Source organism: Lepisma saccharinum, chromosome 15 (assembly GCF_977018435.1).
Source record: "Lepisma saccharinum chromosome 15, izLepSacc3.1, whole genome shotgun sequence".
Classification (NCBI taxonomy): Eukaryota; Metazoa; Arthropoda; class Insecta; order Zygentoma; family Lepismatidae; genus Lepisma; species Lepisma saccharinum.
The window spans coordinates 11,497,302-11,521,203 of NC_139243.1; the positions used below are offsets into that span (position 1 = coordinate 11,497,302).

The window sequence follows — 23,902 nt, forward strand, 5'->3', positions numbered from 1 at the left end:
CGTTTCAGTAGACCAAACCCACAGAAATCCATGGGACTTGCATCCGGTGACTTCACCAGTATATCGTGAAATGGAATAGCCCGAATGCCGGTGTCTGTCGCCATCTGTTGCAGAAAGTTCTGGGTAGAACGAGATGTATGTGATGAGACCTTACCCCAATAGGCCTCACTGACGTAATGTTCACGACTTTTAAAAACCTTCTGGAGGTTCAATTTCTCACACAGGGTGCGGTTCACAGTTGACTGGGCCATGTGGAGTTGTGTGGCCATCACACATTGCGTCGGGGTTTTTTCCTGTAGTGACATTCGATGCAACTTCCGAGACACAAGTGGCATGCTCACTTCCTCGTCCCCCTGGTGAGCGACTGAATAGCTGGAACCTCGTGGTTTTTATGCTGCTTGATTATGTTCTTGATGGTTGTCGAACCCAAGGCACATCCATGTTCTTTGCACCGTTTCTGAATTTTTGACACCGAATATTGGGGGTGGAAAAGTGCAACTACGTAGCCCTCTCCCAAAAACGGTTCACCTTAGGAGCCATGATGCACACAACACACACTCGTGATAGTGCCACGATACTACAGGCTCTAACCGCCCTCCCACGCTTTTAACCGCTTGGATCGGTTGATTCTGTGCACAGGGGGGACGGTTCAAAATCAGGCACATATACGCGGATCGACCTTCTGTATACCTTTGTGTGTGGATATTTTTTAACGATTACACAAGAAAAAGAACTCGCTCATCTTGGCATTGACTGCATAACATGGCCAGAAATTGGGCACACCTGGTACTAGCCTCTGATATGACCAATGTTGCCAATGCACCTCATAATTTCGAGAAAAAAAAAAATGTTTTTTTCCAAATATGTCACACTTAGCCCCACAAACCATCTGCAATGCACATAAATTTATCGTTCTTTTATCAATTCAATAAATACCCACCAAGACCGTAGATACACATTTAAAAAATAATTGCAACTCCATAGGTCTTTTTTTTTTTTTACTTTGTACAAAAACTTTTTACACCTCGGTAATTTTTACCCATACTGAAAATCCACATAGAGAATCATTTTCTTGCATAATGTTTAAAAATTATCTACACAGACTAAGTTAATATCCAGTGCAAGGTTCATACGTCTATCACTTTTTGTACAAAAGTATATATTTGTTAACACACAAACAGCATGATAAAAAACACTTTCAACAGTTCTCCCGAGCTTTCAATTCCATCTGGGCTGATCGAGGGGCAACTGAAGGGAAGCTGTTGAAGTTCCGCTGGCGCTACTGACTGTGTGTGCAGGAAGATGTCGTTGCGGTCTTGCAGTGTTGTTACCAATATGTTGCCGGCACGTAACGTAAGAAGTTTTCTACTGTTATGAAAAAAAGTATATATGTTCGAAGTCTTGGTTGATTGACTTTTCAGACACCCTGCATTTGTCCTATTGTATGGAATAATGTTGGGATGTAATAATTGTTTGTATCAAATTACAATTCCATGCTTTACTTTCATGAAAAATGTTTTATTTGACCTTTACATACACAATAAAATATCTCGTTAAAATTATAGATCATCATTCATTCAAGATTTCAACAACTTTTTAGCCCTATGATGACTTTCCTTTGTCTCGGCTGTTTTTCACTTTCCAGAACCTTTTTAGCATTCTGTGTAAGAACCACATATGTGTTCCTTTTAGCATGCATCTCGCGAAAATTATACATCATTCATTCAAGATTTCAACATCATCATCATTCATTTTTAAATATTTCAACAACTTTTTAGCCCTATGATGACTTTCCTTTGTCTCAGCTGTTTTTTCACTTTCCATAATCTTTTTAGCATCCTGTGTAAGAACCACATGTGCGTTCCCTTTAGCATGCTGAAAATATTTCAGTGCTATTCCAAAATATTTGGCTGGGACCTGTAAATACAAACATACATTATATAAACTCATTTTATGTTAAGCATATAAATTAATTTCTAAGGTAACGCGTCTGACTACCATGCTCAAGGTCCCGGGTTCGATCCCCGGCCGGTTCAAATCCGGGAACTTTTCTAACGGAAGCGGCTCCGGCGCCCACCCAGCATCGAATTACATGGGTACCTGGGGGAAACCCTGGGGGGGTAAAGGCGGTAAGGGGCGTGATGCTGATCACATCACCCCCACACCCCCTATACGCCTTCATGGCGTAGTGCTAAGCACAGGGGAGCACTTTTTTTCTTTTTTTAGGAGTAATACTGACAAACGAAAAATATATTACAGATGAAATTACAGGCAGAGACAAACGAGGAAGCTACTCAAAGACAAAATTCAAGGTTTCCAAGGTGAAATTTCTAAAAATTCAAGGGTAAAAATAGTAATGATGACAATTTATTGTTCCTTATTATAACAAATCTTATAATAGAAAAAATACACCAAATATTTAGGAGTAATTCATTCCACATGAATAGAGCCCGGAAGTTCAGGCATTTATTTTCGTTAAAATAGGCAGGCAAAAAGGCATTTATAATGTGGAAAATAGGTACTAAAAATGAAAAAAAGGCAAAATAAACTGAAAAAATGGCACATTTGGAAGTTGCTTACTTTTATATATAATTTCTGGCAACATGTTAAAATCTACATTGGGAAGAGCATTTCAATTTTCTCCGTCTTGATTGCACATAACTACAAGGTGTTTTTTTAAGTTCTCAACATTCATTGATCTGTCTGTCTGTCAGAGAGAATGTTTTTCATAATAGAACATGAACTTTCTACTTCGACAGAAGTTATTGGAGCATACATAGAACAAGCTAATGTAGCTGGACTCATTTTGGTAACAGCATTTTCATCTTTTAGAATATCACAAATTGTTTTCAATTGTTTCAAGTCCTTATTTGCACTCACTACCCGTTTGCACTTTTCCGCAACAGCTGACCCCTTTTCTCCTGGCACTTCCATCATCTGCTGCATAGATTCCTCGAAGATTTTCATGGATGCTACAAGAGTCTCACCTCTTTTTTCTAGCTTTGTAATTGTCTCTGGCAATGCACCATAATGTGCAAAAATAAACGACAGTTCATTCTTCAGTTCTGAATAGCACAGGAGTTTTTCACTTCACGAATTGAAGCCGCTTCATTTTCTGGATGAGCATCAATCACCTCGCTGATTTTTTCAAGGTTGTTAGCATAATATATAGCTGCTGATATCCAGGTTCCCCATCTTGTCAAGACTGGTTGCGGAGGAAAACTAAGCTCAGGCGTAACTTCCTGAAATTTTCGGGTTCGAGAGGGAGATTTCAGAAATATCTTCTTTGTGTTCGAAATCAACCTCTCCACTTCAGCAGTCAATCATGCACAAGGAAATGTTAACCGAAAGGCAATATCCTAACTCAGCATGAAATACTTTTTTCTCACACTTTTCTCCTTCAGCAATGTTGAAACATGCGTGAGTTCAATATTACTTAAATAAGGCGAAAATTATTCACGTAATAAACGGAAGAAAAATAAATGCCAACATCTTTTTAAAAAAAAATGGTCAAATTTCATTGAAAAAGGCATTATAATTAAAAAATAGGCAGTGGGGTCCCAAATAGGCAAAATGAAAAGGCTTCTAAAACATTCGAAACAACATAAAAAACGTATATCCGGAAAAATTTTATCAATATATGCACTAAATAAAAAGAGGCATTTTGCCAAACTTCCGGGCTCTACACATGAAGCAAACGTTTGAAAAAAATGTACTAATGAACATTACAATAAGATAAACAAATTGTCATTTATATTTTATTTATTGCAAATTTAAAAGTGCATTTTAATATTATGCAGTCAGTCCCATATATTTGCAAATTATGATTCCATAACTTGATTTCGTACACTTTTGATTATCAAGTGCTCCATTTTTTTCATATTTGAAAAAGAAGGGGGATTAATGCCCTGTTGGTAGACACCCTAGCAGGTTTCTGCATAGGTAAATGGTTAGTGCTTATACTTTTGATATGCAGTAATTATCCACACACAGCCCCCCCACAAAAAAATTCACGAAGGCCTAATTTATGGTAATTTTGGCTCTAAGTATACCCTCATACCCCTTAAACATGAGCTTACATCTGCCTCCCCAACGAGTGATTGAATTGTTGTTTTAATCCACTTTATGCACAGAAAGGCTAATTGGGACTGGTCCTACAGTTTAAAATGGGATCCGAACCACTATGTGCTTCCACAGGCTATGAGCTGTTGTGGAAGTGTGTATGAATAAAACAATCGGGTAAGTATTGACCACAATTGTAAACTGTTCCTTACACCAATCATTCCAATGATTTGCGAGTTTGTTTTTCACTCGAGGTAATAAATATGTATACCATAATCTGTTGAAAGACATATGTTGTAAAAGTCTGGCTTGTTTAGCATATATGTCCACGTGCTCGTTTCCCGCATTAATATTGCCGGCTCTCATGGTAGAGTTGTTAGCACATCATGCTGCGATGCATCGGGTTCAAATCCAGGCCTGGGATTGGCTGTTTGTGAGTGTCCATTCATCAATTTCATCATCTCATCACTCATTTCCATCTTCGCAAATTAGCTAAAGGTGGCACAAAAGCGAAGTAAAATAAATCAAATCAATCACACCCACATTAATATTAACATAACTGAATTGTACATCAATGTACAATCGCCGCCACTGCTATAACTGCATGTTTTGTGTTACACTTATCCCATTGTTATAACTGCATCTTTTATCAAATTGTAAAAAAAAATCTGATGAAGGCTCAGCCAACTCTCACCAATATTAAAAAATGCAGCACTAACAACAAAAAACAGCATGTGCTGATCAAGACAATGCTTACATATGCATGATTAGTGTGGCAACACAGTGCTCCTTAGCAGCGAAGTTTACAAAGTGTACAAAATAAGGCAATGAGAATAATATCTGGCGCAGACAGATTCGTTTCAATCATTCAAATCAGGGAAATGTTAGATCAGGAAACTACATACGATTTTTTGATAAAAGAAAAGATCAAATTCTGGAATAAACAACATCATCTTAATCCTATTATAATGTAGGATAATGGGATCCGTAAGAAGAATTCACAAAATTCCACTGCTTAATTAAGTGAAATCGCAGGTAAGTATTAAAAGAACAAGATGGATGTGCGAATAGCATCAGCCAATCATTAAAAGGTACCAGGAATATTAATAATAATAAAAAAATCAGAAATAAAAACTAGCAGTGCAATTGTGACAATCTCTCTAGAAAAAAAAATAATAAGTAGAAAAGGTCTAGTAGCTACCTAGCCATGTTTATCATATGAGTAAATCCTACTCCATATATACACAATGTCACATGCTCACTTTGCAAGACAGTTGTGTATATATATATATATATATAAAAGACCAAAATAACAAATAAGAATGCACGGCACAAATCTTGCCAAAACTGCAACACGTAAAGGAAACTGTCTAAGATTGCAGATGAGTTGAGAAGTGTGTGGCATCACAACAAAAACTGTTTTTATACTTTTATGCTTGTACAGCCATAAACTACAGGAGTAATAATTTTACAATGCAAGCAATGTGTACATACAAGAAAAATTACTTAAATGTGTGAAACAAGAAAAAAACACAGTTAAATATTACAATATGAAGAGACTGAGAATAAAATACTTACCAAAGTCTCATCGTATATGTGTTTCAGCAGCCATATCTGTCGCCCTTTATGAAATTTCCAGTGAGCCTTGTCATTTTCCCACGAGTCCAGGTATTCCAGTGCACGTTTTGCGTCCCTTATCTTATTTTCAGCAACTTCTTGTTTCTCTTGTGTTGTCTTCACTATTTGAAGTTTCACTTCTGCACCCTTTTTTTTAGGTGATCCATCCTCAGTTTTTATGTTTTCAGTTTTAATTTTCTTCATTTTTTGCCTCTTCTTAGCCGATCCAGACAGAGATCCCATGCTTCTATTTTGTATGGCACTATCAGAGTCACTGTCTTCATGTTCCTCAAACATAGGCATTATATTCGAAGTTCTAGTTTTCATATTATGAGGGTGAACTTAGACAAATACCTGAAATAAAATTAAAAACAATATATGGAATAAATAATGACACTGCCTTTATTATTAATTAGCCTAGAACTATAGTGACACACATCATCATTACTGGGGCATTTTTGGTAAAATTACTATGTTGCCAACCAAGGGCAGCACCAGGTAGTGCGAAGGGGTGCATGCACACCTCTTTTTTTAAACCCTATTTTCAACAGAAAATGCTATTAACTCTTGCAGCGTCAAATTACAATAAAACCATCTCGTCATATCAAGTGTAGATTGTAAGGTATTAAAATCTGAGACTGCAAAAAAGCAAATCACTGATAGTCTTACTAGTGTTTTACACTTCAAAATAGTATTATTTATGTATATTTTTCTAAGTTGGTGATAAAATACATAAAAGCTGAAGATATACAGGGTAATTATAAATGATTCATCGGGTTTTAAAGTGAAATATTTCCAAAACTATTAATATAATATGTGTGTGCTAATCATGAAACGAAAGAACACATCTGAAAGTTTAATTTCTCATATTTGTAACCTTGGTGCCTGCCGACAGATGGCAGCACAAACCTAGTTTCGAAAATGGCATCTATGCAGCAGAAAGCATTCTGTATTTTGGAATATGAGAAGTGTTTTTCCATTGTTACCGTACAGCGTGCATTCTGGAGACAGTTTGCAACTGCACTGCCAAATCACTAAAGCATTCTACGATGGCATCAACAGTTTAAGAAAACTGGTTGCCTGTGTAAATGCCAGGATTGGGCAATGTGCTGAAGATGACTTAGTGCTTTTCCCATGGCCTCCTAGATCTCCCGATCTAAGAGTTTGGGCATGTGAAAGACACAGTGTGTGTGCCACACTACCAACAACTTTGGTTGAGCTGCAGGATTGCATTACAGCTGCATTTATGACCATTAGTAGGGATATCCTAGAGCGCATGTGGGGCGAACTAGACTATCGCATAGATGTGTGTCGTGTGATGAAAGGAAGCCACATTGAACATTTGTGAAAGTATGTCTGAAACTTGGACAGTTTATTTTCTTGTATCATTCTTTATTGTGTGTGTATGCACAATCGGGGTTTAGTGGGATCATAACCCTCCCGCTGGTTCTGTATTTCTGAGAAAAGAACATCAAAGGCAGGAAAAGATGGCAAATTGAGGACAGACTACTACAAAAGTATACACAACCTCTTCCCTTTCGAAAATTCAGCATACACACTGGTTGTTTGAGTGAGTCTGGGAGTTGTAATGTGGAAAATTTCCTTGCTCCATGTTTTGTGAAGAGTTGCAGTATATTAGAAGAATAAAATGTGGTAGATAGCATTCCCAATTATTTGCTTTGCCACATAGATCCAAAGGCAACTCTTGTTTTAGTCATATTCAAGAATGATAAATCATGTTATAGTGCACGTGGAACTGCCAAGTGCAGAGTTCTTGTTGTAGAAAATAATTGAAGACAGCAGATGTTGCATATGGGCTATGACAAAATATTTACAATGCTCAACATGGTAATAGTTCCAAAGGTTTAATGATTTTTCACGAATAAGTATTGAAGCTTTCGTGGTGATGAATGTTGAATAAATTCTCTCAGCCCATTGACTGGGTCAAATCTGGGGTAACAGTTTCATATATCGGAGACACATGTCTTCATTTTTAAAGAAGAAACTACTTACGGAAATGAGTTTCTCTAAGGTGTCCAACGTTCATTGAGGTATTTTCTTTAATCGTGGAATTTATTTGACCGGGAAATCATGTATTTTCCAGGAGAAATATCTCATCGACGCGAAATTGCCATTGCTTTCATTTGCTTCCCCTACGTGAATCAGATGCTGTGTACGTTTGATGACGTAACCCCCTGTCAGTGTTTCCAACCCCCCTTTTTTTAACTATGCTTGCCTAACCTAACCTTATCGGAAATGGTTCGTGGGGCTATCTGTCAGCTACCAGTGCATTTGCACACGTGACGAACATGATAGTAGATATTTTTCAAAACATAATGGCACCTTGAATTATGTTCCGCAATACACAATTGGTAAGTACGAACCATGCGAAACACAAAATATCCGATTTTAATGTGTCTCCGATATATCACACTGTTACCAAATCTGGAACAGTTTCCAAGTTTTTGAGAGCTAACGTCACTCTCATCTTCAGGGTATAATTAATCCAATTAATCTCTTTGTTAACTATCTGCAAGTTGGAGATAATAGCCAGAAGTGACATTAGTCAGCCCCCATGGTGGAATGGTTAGCACATTGTGCTACGATGCCAGGGATTCCGGGTTTGAATCCCATCCTGGGCATGGATGCTTGTGAGTGTTCCTTCATCAATTTCATCAAATCATCACTCATCCTTATCTTCCCCAATTAGCCAAAAGTCATAGAAAAGCAAAGTAAAATAAAGCAAATCCATCAACCAATCAGAATAGACCAGGTCAATAGTCCGAGAGGATTTTCCTCACGTTTTATAAAAGTATTAGAAAGTGCAAAATCAAATTAGTACAGTTAAAAGTTTCAATAAGGGCTGGTTTTTCAATGCCCAATTAATCTTTGTTAACTATCTGCAAGTTGGGAGATAATAGCCAGTTTTTACCAGCACCATTAGCGACCTGCTAATGTTGAAGCACGGAAATTACAAGAAATTGATCTGAATTCCATCTCCTAGAGATGCAATTCAAGTCCACATTGGCAAATACTGCAAATTTGAGTTTTTCCCTCTGTTGTTAGGTCCTCAACTGGAGGTTAAGTGGCAGTGAACTTGAACCGCGCTTTATTTGGTGGTCAGTGAGAAGACTGGTAGTTGCGAACAAACATGGCTCCCTCATCAGAAGATATATTTCCACCAGATTATTTCTCAGTTGGACTGAACAAAAAATAATTTAAAAAAAGTTACATTAATGTAAAAATAAACTAGTTGTGCTTGGCAGAGTTCCAAAGTGCGCAGTAACAGGTAAAACAGAGGAAATGGTCACCAGACTTTCATTTGTGTATAGATACTGGAGACATCTGTCCTACTGTGAAGCAAGATCCCAAGTTGTAAGTTGGTGTAGTGGATAAAGGCTGGTTTACATTCGTCAAGTGAGCGGAAGAGTTACTGGGACAAGTTACTGGCCTGTCTGCTCGACTCGACCCTTCTATGGAGAGTAGCTGTTTACACACTTTGTACTCGATTCCAGCAAAGTAGGGTAGTAGTAGCCGCAGCTGTTTGGTGCTCTTTTCACAGAATGAACCCATTGACGTCGTTGTAGACTTAAAAAAAAAAAAAAAAAAGTTCTGAAACGGTTTACACACTTTTTCACGAGAAATGAATACAATAATGCACGAGAACATGTCTGGAAATAAAAGTAAATTCTTTCATTTTTCTATTTTCGATCATTCTTATTTTTAATTTTATTTCTCCTACGCCAAATACATGAAGTCTCATCTCTTCAACTTCATACACCCGTAGTTTATTTTGTTTGTTCCTATAATCGACACAAATTCCATGGACACTCACAGACACAACACAACACTGTCCTCAGAAAGCGTTCACTCGGTCGAGTCGCTGACCTGGACAGCGACTCGACTGTCCTGACTACTGGAGCGAGTACTGGTTCCAGTGCTCTCCCCAGTTGTTTACACGGGGAGAGTAACTCGCTTTATCCTACTCACTCCAGCTACTCTCCCGTCTACTCGACCAATGTAAACCACCCTTAAGCATGGTAGTTTAGAGTGTGTGTTCCATTTTATGCCATGAGTTCAAGTCCTACAGCTAACTTTTCTTTGTTATTGTTTATATCATTATTTTGATATAGATTCTACATTGTTTTTTTTTTTTTTACGATCCTAAAATCGTCGCGTAGAGATACTGTGTAAAAGTTGCCTACAAAGTATGAACATTACTGAAAATATTTAATTTCTCTGTGATGCTCTGTTCTCCAGAGAAAAACACACATACAAAGCTGTTATAAACTTCTAGTCAAAAGATACGTGCAAATGCCAACATATTTTTCTTAATTGCATAGTTAGATAGGTGTTATTTATAATCGAGGTCGTCTCTTTTGTTCCGTAAGAAAGAATAATTATTTATACTACATATTACCATTTTGTCTTTTGTGAAGTCGATCTGTTTTAGGAAAAAGCCAAATGTGTATTAATTGTTTCCCGCTTATATGTATTTATTTGTAGCAACACAGTATGCACACCTTATGTTCTGTGTTTACAATGTAAACAATGAATTTCGGCAACTGCATGTGCTTTATTCTAATTATACCTTTTCTCACCAGACGAAATTTGATTTGAATTTACACATCTACATAGCAGAGTAATCAAATTTCTCACCTCAGTATTGCCAACTCACATTTGTTACAGGTCCAACCCGCAATTAGCGCAAATGTGCACAGCAGTAATCAGGATAGTATTCACTAGTATTACAAATTTAAATTAAAAAAATGTAGTAACTGAATGGTTTGTGGCATTGTGTTTTATATCGAGGGCATTTTGTAGAATGTGCAAGAGGGGCCAAAACGTTACAGTTTTCTATGTTCTACTTTGAAACGGTTTGTTTCGAATTGTACGAGACATCACAAACATAACACAGTAAGCAGTAATAAACACAACAAGCGAACCCATGCAAGCAAATAGTCACAGGGTGGTTTGGTGAGTGTTCTACCTGCCTCCCCTCTCGCGTTTGGAATCGAACTTTCCAGGTAGTTTCGTTTCCCTTGGTTGGACTGTAAGTGGTACTTCTCAGAGAAGACAATATTTATCAAAATTACAGGTTTAGTCAAACTATATTTAAGTTAGAGTGGACAGTCAAAACTCTCTGAAATTATAGGGACCAGTACCAAACATTTTACAGACTTTATGAAAAAATAATTTCTCTCGTGAGTTTATTGTGTTGATGGTAATGAAAGTACTCTCTCAACATTTGAATTATGACCTGTAATGGCAAGCAAATATTCAGCAATTACCGTAATTTAAAATGTTCCAGAAGTTTCATCTTGGGTAGTTTTTAGGTCAATAACAGTGTGTCTACCAAAATAAGACATCCAGAATTCTTGACATTTTCTGGACTTTTCTAGAGCTTTTTTCCGTTTTTCATAACGTTTATTTATTCGACCCCTACTTAGGTAAAGCTGGAAATTAGTAATTAAGAAAATTAATATTTATTTAATGAAACCCCCTACCAAAGTGAAAGTTAAGATAAAAAACTGAAGCGGAATTTAAGAAGAGAATTAGATCTGATCTGCTTTCTCGTATTAATCCTTTTGGTACCCGACGCTGGGAATGGGGAGAAGAGGAGGAGGAAAATCTAAAAAAGAGAAAAATAAGAGTGCAGCCACGGAAAAAGAAAAAAGGTGTGGTGGGGGTGAGAGCTAGAGTAGTGAAGATTTGCCTCCACTCCACCATGCTCCCCTGCCCCACCACAGGCGGAGAGGAAAAAAGGGACCCCCTTCTTGAGCCCTCCAATTTTCTCCTGGGGGGGGGGAGAGAGAGAGAGGAGTATGAAGTATCATCTGCACTTGGTTAGTGAATTTTTTTTTATATTTTGGTCCTGGTGTGAAAGAATTTTAGGCTTCAGATTACATGGTAAGGAGACCAAAACAGTTGGTGCCAGAACATATTAATGACACTAAATCTAAAGCCAGGTAAGACATTGTGTGAGAAAACAGTCAATGTGTACGTGACTTTTACTGCGATCATAATATGAGCCATGGAATTCCAGGAAGAAATGACTCTGTGTCTATGAGTTCGAGTACATAAGCAGAAGCAGCTAGTTTTGCGCAATCTAAAGGAAATGTATGCATATTTCAAAGACATACCCAGATGTAAAAATTGGATTCTCAAAATTTTGTGAGTTGCGGCCAAAGCAATGTGTTCTTGCCAATGCCAGTGGGAACCATGCAGTTTGTGTGTGTCTCTCACACAGTGGCGTGCCCAAGGGGGTTGGGGATGTTGATGGGAGTTAAGAAGAGAATTAGATCTGATCTGCTTTCTCGTATTAATCCTTTTGGTACCCGACGCTGGGAATGGGGAGAAGAGGAGGAGGAAAATCTAAAAGAGAGAAAAATAAGAGTGCAGCCACGGAAAAAGAAAAAAAGGTGTGGTGGGGGTGAGAGCTAGAGTAGCGAAGATTTGCCTCCACTCCACCATGCTCCCCTGCCCCACCACAGGCGGAGAGGAAAAAAGCCCCCCCCCCTTGAGCCCTCCAATTTCCTCATGGAGAGAGAGCGAGAGAGAGCGAGAGAGAGAGAGAGAGAGAGAGAGAGAGAGAGAGAGAGAGAGAGAGAGAGAGAGAGAGAGAGAGAGAGAGGAGAACAAAGGGAAGAAGATAGAAAGAAAGAGAAGGCCTTTTTTTTTGTTTGGTGGTGGGAAGGGGTGTAATGGGAGGGGGTTTCGGTAGGAGAAAGACGAAAAAGCCCACCCCGCTCTTCGAAAATGGGTGAAAGGGGAAGGACCTGGGAAGATAACCAAGGGAAGAGGAAAGAAGACAAAGAGGGATAAGAAAGGGAAAGAAAGGAAAACGATAAAGATGTTCTTTCCTTCTTTCCCGCATAGAAAGGGAGAGAAAGGTCTTTTCCACGGGGGGCAAGTACCTTTGTTCTACCTTTTTGGAGGGAGGAGAAAAGAAGGAAAAACACTTTCTATCTTCTGTTTCTCTCTCTCTCTAACACAGGAGGGAGAGAAAGAAGGGATCCTCTTTCGCCAGGTAAGCCCATGGTGCCGCTGGCCAATTCTGAGCAAAATGCAGAGTTTTATAAAAATGACTGTAGATCGGAGCCTAATTGCTGTAGACAGACGAATAATACATTGTTATACACATAATGAACCATAGATTCTGACTATATAAAATGTATGCACATTCGGCGTATATATGGAAAGAGGTGAGGGGAGGAACCGGAAAATTCAAGAAATTCTTTGAAAAATGAAGGTTTACCCCCCCCCCCCCCCACGCAACAAAGAAGTACAGGACATTGTCAAAATACACATGAAAATAATCGCTGGAGTGTTAGGAACAAGAAAATAATTGCACTATTATGATATGAACAATACAACACGACTTGTACACCCAAAATGATATGTCTGTAGGCCACTGAGCCATTCAGCAAAATGTGGTTACCTTGAAACGACTGTAGGTCCGAAACTAAATGCCTTATCTCCAATTCTTACTTAAGAGTTTGAAAAAAAGGTGTAAAAAGCCCATGAAGCCCGAGTTACCAGGTTCGAACCTTGGTCAAACGTACATGTGGCATTCCAGCATTACGTGCGTGACATATTACACTCAAAATTTAAGGTTCTAGACATGAGATTGGATTAAAATATTCATAATGAACTGATCTCATAGAATTATAAAGTACTTTGTAGTGTTTGCTTACAAATTAAAAAAAAAAACTTTAGTATGATGACATACGCTGAATGCATGAAAAGCATTAACAAAAATGTGTTACGCTTTAAAAATGTAGCAAATTTGGACTTCATTTGTCATGAATCATATAGGCTGCAGATGCTAGTGAACTTTTCACGGTGAAATGTTTAAGTTATGTGCATTCACAAGCATCTATATATTAATGCAATTAAAAAACAATAATAATTTCCATATTAATTCATTTTGTTATTTACTTGGAGTGGGACCACTTTTCGTGGAATGTTCCATATATCATTGTGTTCATCCTATCGCCAATTTCATTGGTTCATTTATTGTGGTCGCAATGAACTCCATTTGCCAAGGGCACCTACAGAGGAGCACTAATCACTGAGAAATCAGGAAAATGCTCATAATTTGAATGGCAAAATTGAAGCATCAAAACATGAATGAGGGCTGCCATGAGAACAGCAAATTTACCTTTGTCTGTTTGATATCTGTGCATTGTGAAAAAAGTACAAAAAAAAACAAGGTGAGAGAAGTTTATGGAAAGGATGCAAGTCAAATGCAGTTTCCATTTAAATACTAATCTCAAGTCTAAACTTGACAACACCACCAATTTAATTTCTATTTTACAATTTGTAAAATGATGAAAGGTCAAACATGAGTTATTACGAGTGAAGGGAAGGTATAAAATCTTACTCTGGACTATAATTCTGGTTCTAATCCAGATACAGCAATGAAATTTATATCATTGAAAAGCTATTGAGTAGAGCTTTACATTGATATGCAACATGGCCAGTTTCTAAGAATTTTCACGTTCAAGGTCATTGTCTTTGACCTTGAATACCTCAAAACACCCCACCTTTATTTTTGTGAAAAAATTATATTTGATTACTCCAATATATTACTATAAACATGGGAAATATCAAGATGGCACACCAAAGGCATGATGCCCAAAAAACTGTTTTGTCTACATCACTACACCATCAATATGCTGTAAACAGCAGTTACATTTGAAACACCAATAATTGACATGAACACTCCATAAGTAATGTACAAGAAATATGGCTATATCATTGCAGTGGAATGCTGGAAGAGCAGGATTGCATGTAACAAATGCTACACAGTTCTTGTATAATGGTAACGTATGTTCCTCACGCTTTGTTAGTTCTTTTAATTTACACCCTTCAACCATTAACTTACAATTCTAGTGCGAGACTAGTGGCGTGCCCAGGATTTTCGAAAGGGAGGGGTTATGTATACTTTTTCTGGTACTACTTTACTATACCGGAGACACCTATCAATGATTTATTTCACAATTTTTTACATTGCTAACATACTATTCTGCATTGCGGAACATTTCTTGAGGGGAAATAATGAATTTCTAACGAAAATAATGTCTATTTCTTACATTAACGATTACTTACTGTTGTTCCTTATTTCCCACAAACCATCCATGGGTAGCCCCAAAAACCATTGACGTTAGCCCAAAAATTCACGATAGCCCCACGAACCATCACGGGGATGAGGTATGCCTACTAGGTTAGGTTAGGCCTGTTAGGTTAGGTTCCATTAGCATTCCTTTCGTTCAATTTAGCACATACGCACAATACGAGAGTGTATTGTGCTCTCGTGCAGAAAGCAAATGGCGGCAGCAGCAATAGCACATCGGAACTAGATTTTCGTAGAAAACCACATGCATTCACATTAAAATGGATCAAAACTACATTCCCGAACATCAACAACGCCACAGAAAATGATTTGCGTAAGAACTTTCTCCTGTAAATTTGAAGAAATCCGTCTCCGGTATAGGAAAGTGTTACCCTTTTTCTTGGTAATCAGCCTGCATTTTGTCATATTTGACGTTCTCTTTTTTTAGAGACACTGTGTGAGACACACACACAAACTGCATGGTTCCCACTGGCATTGGCAAGAACACATTGCTTTGGCCGCAACTCACAAAATTTTGAGAATCCAATTTTTACATCTGGGTATGTCTTTGAAATATGCATACATTTCCTTTAGATTGCGCAAAACTAGCTGCTTCTGCTTATGTACTCGAACTCACAGACACAAGAGTCATTTCTTCCTGGCATTCCATGGCTCATATTATGATCGCAGTAAAAGTCACGTACACATTGACTGTTTTCTCACACAATGTCTTACCTGGCTTTAGATTTAGTGTCACTAATATACCATGTTCTGGCACCAACTGTTTTGGTCTCCCTACCATGTAATCTGAAGCATAAAATTCTTTCACACCAGGACCAAAATATAAAAAAAAATTTCACTAACCAAGTGCAGATGATACTTCATAACAACTGTTATTAAACTCAGACAGGACGAGATTTCAAAAAGCACTGTAAAACTGGATATATAGCTGTCTACAGCATTTTGATAGTGTAGTGATGTAGAAAAAATATTTTTTTTGTTATGATGCCTTTGGTGTGCCATGTTTAAAGTAATATATTGGAGCATTCAAATATAATTTTTTCACAAAAAATGAAGATGGATTTTTTCAGACATTCAAGGTCAAAGGTCAAGGACCTTGAATGTGAAAATTCTTAGAAACAGACCATGTTGAATATCAATGTAAAGCTCTACTCAACAGCTTTTCAATGATATAAGTTCCATTGCTGTATCTGGATTAGAATCAGAATTATAGTCATTTATCTCGAGACAGACGTGTTTAAATTTCACACAATTTCCAAACTTTGCAGACCTGTAACTTTTCTCACAATTATCATATACCTCTGCAAATTGGAAGTTTTTCATCTCTTAACAGGATCATTGAATGCACCAAATTTGAAAGAAATCTGAGAGGGTCGGGTTGGAAATGTTACTTTTCTGTGTTGAATTCGCATGTAATGACCGACCCATTGACCAAATGAGTTAATCTAAAAGTAGGAATTTTTACTGAGAGTTAGATTAATGCAGAACTTCCTCCATACCAAATTTCAGAATTTTTCAAGAGGATCCATTCGAGATATTTAATCCCGATAACTGGCAAAATTCCATAAACTGCCATGTTTGAGCCCATGCTGAAAAAAAGGGTTGCATTTCTAAGCACTGATATTTTATTTGCAGACCCCCTGCAGGTAAGTCTACACATGAAAAAATTTCAAGCCTTAGACTAAACCCCTTCATTAAAACAATCTGGTTTAAAAATACAATTTTATAACTATTGTTACCTAAATTTCCACAATAATGTTTGTCCTTAGAATGCAATTTTGGGCCAAACATACTTGAATATTATAGAAAGTATGCTTCATTAGCTATAAAATGAATTTTGTTTCATGCCTCTAGCTCTAATGGTTTTTGAGATATTAAGGTTTCCCTAAACTGCTACATGAGCAAGAAAAAAAGCCACATGCCATACTCGAAAAATGGCTGCCCCAGGAGAACTAAACACAATATTTTCTTTTGAACATTGGTTTTGATATCTAGAAACATGTGCAAACGTATGTACTAAAGGTGATTTTTTTTTCTCAAATGGTCATGCAACCATCATTGGCTGGTTTGATATGGAATGACCCAGAAGTGATGTAGATTATATGTTCTGGGTGACAGTTTTGGATAAAAAAACATACACTAATGCAAATTAAAGAATAACAATGCTATGCTAGCATAATGCTCTTGTGAATAAGTGATGATGACCATTAAAAACATGTTGCCTGAAGAAATCATTAGGCCCTGAAAATCTTACCAACACTTGTGAATAGTATTGTAAATCTTAACTTTCAATTTATTTCCGGTCATATTTCACACCATTAGGCTATTCAGTTTCCTAACAATTGACACTGATCATGAGTTAAGTAAAAGGAAACACATGCAACTTTCACATCCAAGATTTAGTCCCATGCATTGGTAAATTTTAAAAAAAATCATTAACAATCAAACTAATAAAATAAATAAATAAACCAAGTGAATCATTTAATTTTCTTACACAGTACAAAAATCACTATTAAATATTACACCAGTATTAAATTAGGTATGTTAATAAAACAATGTTGCACATAACCAAACGGTTAGCAGACTCTCTTCTTTGGTGCAAGTATCCTGGGTTTTATTCCTGATGTGAGCCTCAAAATTTCAGTGTCGACTCAACATCATTGAAACAAGTGGGGATCTACTTGAAGAGACACTGAGGACTCTGGGCTATAAAGTCAGAAAATAGTGGCAATGAAAGTGGATGTACAACATCCAGAGAAAGCTCAAAGGGTCACTGTCAATTGGAGTTTAGTTTCATTAATTTAATATATCTTGTTTCGTGTGTTCTTTTTAACACTAGGGTACTGTTTTACTGTTGTGTCTTTCCGGTTTAAAATGGCTTCTGCTGTACTGGAAATTGCAATAAATAAATACAACAGAATAATAAAATATGTGGCTCTTTTTATACACAATAAGGAAAGATGAAAAGCAACAGTGACTTAACAGTAAAAATTTATCTACTTGTGGGAATTCATGATACACTTGATGTAAAAATGAGATTAATACAATGACAGTGAATATTCATGATCAACTGCTTTTGACTCAAATGTCATCAATCCAATTTTGACCCAGGACTTTCAAAATACCTTCATCACTCAAACTCTACTAACTGAATGTCTGCCAAATTAATATGCTCAATCCTTAAAACTGGTATGTACAGTGAGATGCACAAATATTTAAAAAAAAAAAAAAAATGTTGGTAAATTTTTCATAGCCGCAAGACGGATTTATTCAGATTTACAGGAGAAATTACTTACTGAATGCAGTTTCTTTATAGTTGTGGAAGTTCGGGGAAGTGTTTTCTCGGATCGTTCATTGAATTTTGCCGGTAAATCATCTATTTTTCGATATAAATGTGTGACCGATGCACAAAAGCTGTTGCATCCATTTCCTTCCATCCGGATGTTGCCTGTGTGTGATGATGTAATCACAGTCAATTTCCAAACACGAGTTTTTGTAACTGAAGAAGGTACGTATCCGCAAATGGTTTGTGGGGCTGTGTGTCAATGGTGTGTGGGGCTATGCATTTTTTTTTCTAAACCAATTTTCAACTATTGTAACCTAAACGTGACCCAACATAACCTTACTGGAAATAGTTCGTGGGGCTATGCGTCAATGGTTTGTGGTGCTACGTAGGTATTTTTGGGTGCAGTGGGGTGGAAACACTGCATGCCTAGTACGGTAGTGAAACTGTGACCATTTTGCGTGCAAAAAGAAATGAAGAAAACTTACTCGATATGTCACAAATAGAGCTTATTTCCGTGAAATAAGCGAAATGCCACCTTCAACAATGTTTCTCAATGCAGAATACGTAAGTACAAGAAGAGGAGGAGGAAAATCTAAAAGAGAGAAAAATAAGAGTGCAGCCACGGAAAAAGAAAAAAAGGTGTGGTGGGGGTGAGAGCTAGAGTAGCGAAGATTTGCCTCCACTCCACCATGCTCCCCTGCCCCACCACAGGCGGAGAGGAAAAAAGCCCCCCCCCCCCCTTGAGCCCTCCAATTTCCTCATGGAGAGAGAGCGAGAGAGAGCGAGAGCGAGAGAGAGAGAGAGAGAGAGAGAGAGAGAGAGAGAGAGAGAGAGAGAGAGAGAGAGAACAAAGGGAAGAAGATAGAAAGAAAGAGAAGGCCTTTTTTTTTGTTTGGTGGTGGGAAGGGGTGTAATGGGAGGGGGTTTCGGTAGGAGAAAGAAGAAGAAGCCCACCCCGCTCTTCGAAAATGGGTGAAAGGGGAAGGACCTGGGAAGATAACCAAGGGAAGAGGAAAGAAGACAAAGAGGGATAAGAAAGGGAAAGAAAGGAAAACGATAAAGATGTTCTTTCCTTCTTTCCCGCATAGAAAGGGAGAGAAAGGTCTTTTCCACGGGGGGCAAGTACCTTTGTTCTACCTTTTTGGAGGGAGGAGAAAAGAAGGAAAAACACTTTCTATCTTCTGTTTCTCTCTCTCTCTAACACAGGAGGGAGAGAAAGAAGGGATCCTCTTTCGCCAGGTAAGCCCATGGTGCCGCTGGCCAATTCTGAGCAAAATGCAGAGTTTTATAAAAATGACTGTAGATCGGAGCCTAATTGCTGTAGACAGACGAATAATACATTGTTATACACATAATGAACCATAGATTCTGACTATATAAAATGTATGCACATTCGGCGTATATATGGAAAGAGGTGAGGGGAGGAACCGGAAAATTCAAGAAATTCTTTGAAAAATGAAGGTTTACCCCCCCCCCCCCCACGCAACAAAGAAGTACAGGACATTGTCAAAATACACATGAAAATAATCGCTGGAGTGTTAGGAACAAGAAAATAATTGCACTATTATGATATGAACAATACAACACGACTTGTACACCCAAAATGATATGTCTGTAGGCCACTGAGCCATTCAGCAAAATGTGGTTACCTTGAAACGACTGTAGGTCCGAAACTAAATGCCCTAGATGGATGTTATACATGGAATAAACCACAAAATCGGACTATATAAAATTTATGCACATTGAGTGTATATATGGATGCGGGGGGAGGGGAGGAACTGAAAAATTCCAAAATTTCTGAAGAAAAATGTCCTTTCCCCCCTCCGCCCCTGGACAACAAAGTACAGGACATTGTCAAAATACACATGAAAAGAATCGCAGGCATGTTTGGAACAAGAAAATAATTGCACTATTATCATATGAGCAATAGAACACAACTTGTAGCCCCCACCCCCAAAAAACGACTTGTCTGTTCGCCACTGACTAGCTTCGGATTACAGAGTTACCTTGAAACACCTGTATATTGGAGGCTAATTGCCTAGACAGATGAAACAAGTACCGTTAGACGCGGAATGAACCATAGATTCGGACTACATACAATCAATGCACATTGAGTGTATGTATGGATGTGGGGGGGGGGGGGAGGAACTGGAGAATTCCAAAATTTCTGAAGAAAACTGCTCCTTCCCCCCTCGGCCCCTGGACAACAAAGTACAGGACATTGTCAAAATACACATGGAAATGATTGCTGGCATGTCTGGAACAAGAAAATAATTGCACTATTATGATATGAACAACACAACATGACTTGTAACCCCCAAAAGACATGTCTATGCTCCACTGACTCAGTTTCAAAGGAAGCCACCATTTTCCCGCCATTCCCCCCCCCCCTTTTTTATGGAAGAACAAGACGTGTAAGAGTCATTATTGTTTAATATATGTGTTAACAATAATATGAAAGAAGAAAATCACAATTCCAGCCAAAAATAGCGACATTATAACGTAAAAACTACAGGTATAAGGTATCTCGATCGAGATACTTGGGCACCAAGAGGTTGCATCCTCAACTGTGTTTGACAGACAAGCGAGGCTTTGGCGTCTGGACTCACAGCCAGTATAATCTTATGTGGGGTTTGTCCCTATATGTTTGTGATTGTCCCTTCATCCATCTTATTTTACCACCATTCGTCCTCATCTTCGCGATTAGCCAAAGGGACAGAAAAAAGTGAAGTAAATTAAACTAAATCAACCAATCAGTCATTATGATAGCAAAAATTCTTGGCCACAAGAATAATTTATTGCCTTTTTGACCTATTTGTTGATTTCTTTACTTTTTCTTGACTTCCATGACTTTCTTGACTGGCAGACACCCTGAATAACTTTGGGTAACAGTATGGTATAGTGAAAACACATTTCTTTAAATTTACAGGAGAAACTACTTACGGAACTGAATTTCTGTAATCTTTTGGAAGCTCGTGAAAGTGTTTTCTTCCTTCGTTCAACTTATTCGGCCGGTAAATCATGTATTTTTCGACATTAATGTATCTCCGATGCACGATAGCTCTTGCCACCATTATCGTCGACTACGTGAATCAAATGTTCCGTGCGTTTGAATATGTAACCCCCTTGTTAGTGTAGCAACCACGCGGTAGTTTTACACAAGATGACGTGTGAGCGTTTTTTTTTTTTTCAATTTAATTTTCTAAGTTTGCCTAACCTAACTGAACCCAACCTTCCGTGAATGGTATGTTGATCAATTTTAGCTTAAAAACCTTCTGTGAATAGTTTGTGCGGCATTTTTCGGTTCATAAGTTCGGAAACACTGCATATCAGCTGACAATAGACGTGAGTCAAGATTTTCCCGCCAAATTGTGTGTAACGAAAGTGAATTTACAACAGTAGGAACAAGTTTACAATACCGGACCACTCTCCAATTGCTATGAAATTTCGCCTACTCACTAATTGAGACCTCCTAATCACGAATCTGCATGTAATAATTGGCGGTCAAGTATGGAAATAGAGAAAAAAACGAAATAAACTATGTTTTCTTAACGTAACGTAACCCTACCATAAGAACAGCAGCTCCACGGAACATGCCATTTTCCCCGAATGGGTGTCACTTATCGCGCAACATTGTGTTCTGACGTCACGGGAGAGCTTTTTCATGTTAGGCAAGACAAGGTAACGCGTCTCTTAGCGAAAATATTAATTTTTCTTTGTATTTATGCTAATCGAACATAACCTAACAGGCCTAACCTAACCTCGTTGGCATTCCTCGTCTGCCATCAATATTCAAGGTTGCAAGATTGTTGTGCGTAAAGGAAGAGCATTAACGAATTGCGAAAGAAAGATGGTTCGGAATTGCTGTGTATGGACAATCAACGTGGTAAATTGCAAGGTTATTTTACAAGTTCTGCAATGTACAATTTTAACAAGTGACCGCCAAATATGAACTACAGATACGTCATCAGGACACCGAAATTAGTAAGTAGGCGAAAGTTTATAGAAATTGGAGAGTGGTCCGGTATTGTAAACTCATGCCCAACAGTAAAATTAAAGTATCCCCGAAACGCATTTCTTCAAATATACCGGAGAAATTACTTACCGAATGCAGTTTCTTTAGAATTGTGGAAGTTCGGGGAAGTGTTTTCTCGCATCGTTCATTCACTTTTGCCGGTAAATCATCTATTTTTCGATATAAATGTGTCACCTATGCACTACGGTAGTGAAACTGTGACCGCCATTTAGCGTGTTACTGAAGGGAAAAAGAAACGAACAAAATTTACTTCATACGTCGAAAATATAGATTATTTCCGTGAAAAAAAACGAAATGGCACCTTCAAGTATCCTTAGGAATGCAGAATACGTAAGAACCAATGGGAAAAAGAAGGAAAAAAAAGGAATTTCAGGCGTTTCGGGGAAACTTAACATTTAATAAATGATGAAGAAACACTCACAAAGAATACACATGCCCTGGTAAGGATTCAGACCCGGGACCACTGGTTCATAGAGCGCTGTACTCGCTCCACCACGGCAATGGTAAGGTTTACATGAATAAAACAAGTCTCTACTTTCCCTACGTACGTACTATACACAAAGGATCAAGTTGTAATGCCTTAACTTACTTCACTTCCTTTCCTACAATTTAGAAAAACATATAATTCAGAGTCGCGCTTACTAGCAGTGAGTACTTAAAAGCACATAAAATAATACAAAAATGTGCCATGAACTGCACAGTGGCGTTAAAAATCATCCCTCACTACAGTTTAAATCCCCTCAACGCCGTAGTAAAACCAGTCCCTCAAAAAGAGTTAATATTTTCAAATCTAATTCACTAGTTTAAGGCAACATATGTTCTAAATAAACTTCAACAACATATTATTAGAAATTGCAAATATTTATGTATAAATGCGGACAAGTTGCAATATCCTAACTTTCATTACATACATTTGGATTCCACAAATTATACATGTATACGTGTATCAGTGGAGTGGATGATGGCCGTCAGTGGATGACTTGATGTAGGGCAGTGTCTGCTGCCACGTTCTTTTTCTGCTGGAATCTCAAAAAAGATGCGCGTGGCAGTAGACTCGGTCTTAGTTTTATCGTGATTTCATCATGCTATGTATGCAATTACGTCTGTAACACATACTGTGAAGTTGTAGCGATTACTTTCACAAAAATGTTTTAAGATTAGGTCCCTCAGCATTCTTCTAATAATAAACCTAAATGCTCTCGTAGTTAGGTTAGGTTCTGTTAGCATTAAAATAATATCGCTAAATGCTTTCTAAAGAAAAAGATTCTAAATTACCTGTACATTAATTCCCACTAATCATAATGTTGCATTTCTCTCGTCTTAATCAGTTCTTAAGATTTGTAACATACTCTTAGCAGACGAATTACGTGGCAGCAGCAAATTTGACGCTTATTCTTACTGCTGTGGCAGCAGACTCTGCCTTTTTTAAAATCCCGACAATCGGGACTGGAAAAGTTCGAAATTTCCCGAAGTTCTGGAAATCTAGAAATTTACACGTCATTTTCACTTGTTTTTGCATTTCAAAACTAAGTTCCAGACACTTACAATGCAGAAAACGTCGAGAATTAACGACTTTTTAAAATGAAGATTCGGTATTTCCCGACTGCTCGGTATCCCGAAAAGTCGGTAAGTAATTTCCCGATCCCGGTCTCGACTTTTCGAGATCCCGCACACCTCTACCTGGATGGATAGGATGGATGGGAAAAAAATGTTTTTGCAAAAAAACTGTTCTGGAAGACTGACTGCTTCCATAACACATTTA

At 37.8% G+C, this 23,902-nt stretch overlaps 1 protein-coding gene across 1 annotated transcript; it reads right to left on the reverse strand.

The window, feature by feature from the left end:
* Positions 1 to 1,486: 1,486 nt before the first annotated feature.
* On the reverse strand, positions 1,487 to 22,828 carry LOC145999398 (uncharacterized). Its single transcript, XM_083136346.1, has 3 exons — positions 22,730 to 22,828; positions 5,641 to 6,033; positions 1,487 to 1,917 (listed from the first exon to the last, which is right to left on the reverse strand). The coding sequence occupies exons 2-3, from the start codon at positions 6,004 to 6,006 to the stop codon at positions 1,717 to 1,719; spliced, it is 567 nt and encodes a 188-aa protein (XP_082992472.1). The 5' UTR covers positions 6,007 to 6,033; positions 22,730 to 22,828; the 3' UTR covers positions 1,487 to 1,716.
* Positions 22,829 to 23,902: the final 1,074 nt, after the last annotated feature.